We start from the raw sequence: 1,862 nt of genomic DNA, 5'->3' as shown, positions 1-1,862 counted from the left end.
ACTCTATAATTTTGGATGGGCGTGGTTGATTTTTTCAGTTTTCAAAATAAAAATTTTTCTCGCATAGACATGTGGGCGTATTAGGCGTGCACTTTGAAAAGTTTAACTCACTTCTAAATTCTTTTGCATATTTGTAGGCGATATCTTCACTTGTGCGAACAGGAGACGGTTGACCACAGGTACTACGTAGATAAACAGACGGGCCGATGGGCAGACGAATATGGTTAGGTTTATGAGATTTTTGAAACTTATGCCCACATTGCACATTGTAAAGGTTTAAAAAGAAAATGGGAATAGGCGTTTTTGTACCGCTGCTACTGCATTGCGTATATGAGCGTAATGAGGAAGACAACAATTTTTTATTCGTCCTAAAAAATAGAGGTATTGTCAGTTTACATGGTGCTGTAGGCGTGTCCTTCGATCGATTTGGTCCATTTGCTATACCAACCTGCGTGCAAGAGCTTCCAACGTTTCCGCCAAATTTGAAATCGATAGCTTCATATATGCGGCCAAGAGAATGTTTAGTAACAAATAGACAAACAGACGGACATGCTTAAATCGTTTTAGAATTTGATTCTAATCAAGAATGTTTATATACTTTGTGGGGTCTCCGATCCTTCCGCTTCCTTCTACGCGTTGTAAATGTGAATGCAAGTGAATATACTCCTCATCCATCGGTGATGGGTATTAAAAGTGGAATTAATAATAATCAATAAAAGATCGATAATTAAAATTAATTAGTTAATAATTATTTCTAATTTTTATTTCTTGGAGGCACTTTTTATTTTCAGAATTACTTTAAGTAAATCAAAACGAGATATATATAACTAATTTTTTTAACTACAACTAGACATTAATATTTAAATAAATAATAAAATAAAGCTCATACTAAGATTTTCATATAAACACTTATATTCGAATGAATATTATCTTTAGGTGATGCAATTCTCTCTCTCATTTCGATATTTATTCACAATTGAGTAATGCGTTCTTATAAGCATAGCGACCACAGCGACGTCACAACAATGACAAATAAAAGTTGAACAGTTGTGATTGTGCGTAAACTGTTGTCGGCTCCGTTGCATCCATCGGTGTTGCATGTATAAATGCACGATCTGTAATCCATGCGATCACCTTTATTACGTACATAATCACAATAGTTTCCTAAATCTTTTGATGAGCAAAAACGCTTTGCACCTATACCCCCTTCAAAGCGGCCAACATGTTTAATGCAGAATTTAGCGTCGTGAACGTTTGAACAATTTTGTGTCTGTATATCGGGTCGATCGAAACGTTCAAACCATTCGCCACATTGAAACGGTGTAGTCGTGTCCGAGGTGTCACACACATAACAATTGATTCCCAGTGCTGTACTTAAAATTGCATAGACTATGACGCTTTGTAGTACAACTTTCAACATATTTCCTTTATTTATTTATCTCTTTACGTTTCTGTACACAACTTCAGGTATATTTACTTTATCGGTGGCAGAAGAATAAGAAGAAGAATATAGTGAAATGAAATAAAACAAAGCAACAAAAAGCAAAATGCGATGTTAATAATAACAAAACTCTACCATTAATGCACAAGAAGAAAAGCCAAAGCAACACACTCAAATGTCAAGCCTGTACTGATATTTCAAGTTGTAGGTATTTTTAATGGCGTCACAGCCATAGCCGGTTTATAAAAACCTTGTCTCTTACTCTTACGTTCTGGTTTCTGTGCTCATTAATTTAACCTTTTGTTTTATTTTTTCTCGTTTTTTCCATTTTTCGAGTTGAAATTCTCTTTCATATTTCCTTATGTAATAGTATTAGTTAATACGCTCTTTTTGCCGTTGAGCTCTACAAAAACTCTTAAAT

General features: G+C 34.6%; 1 protein-coding gene across 1 annotated transcript; it reads right to left on the bottom strand.

Annotated features, from left to right (window-relative positions):
• Positions 1-838: 838 nt before the first annotated feature.
• LOC119644576 lies at positions 839-1,632 on the bottom strand. Its single transcript, XM_038044170.1, has 2 exons — positions 1,577-1,632; positions 839-1,476 (listed from the first exon to the last, which is right to left on the bottom strand). The coding sequence occupies exon 2, from the start codon at positions 1,418-1,420 to the stop codon at positions 992-994; it is 429 nt and encodes a 142-aa protein (XP_037900098.1). The 5' UTR covers positions 1,421-1,476; positions 1,577-1,632; the 3' UTR covers positions 839-991.
• Between the last annotated feature and the right edge of the window lie 230 nt (positions 1,633-1,862).

This window comes from Glossina fuscipes, unplaced genomic scaffold (assembly GCF_014805625.2).
Source record: "Glossina fuscipes isolate IAEA_lab_2018 unplaced genomic scaffold, Yale_Gfus_2 0, whole genome shotgun sequence".
NCBI classification, from domain to species: Eukaryota; Metazoa; Arthropoda; class Insecta; order Diptera; family Glossinidae; genus Glossina; species Glossina fuscipes.
The sequence above is the reverse complement of the archived record's forward strand: the minus strand, read 5'-3'. Positions and strand labels throughout refer to the sequence as shown.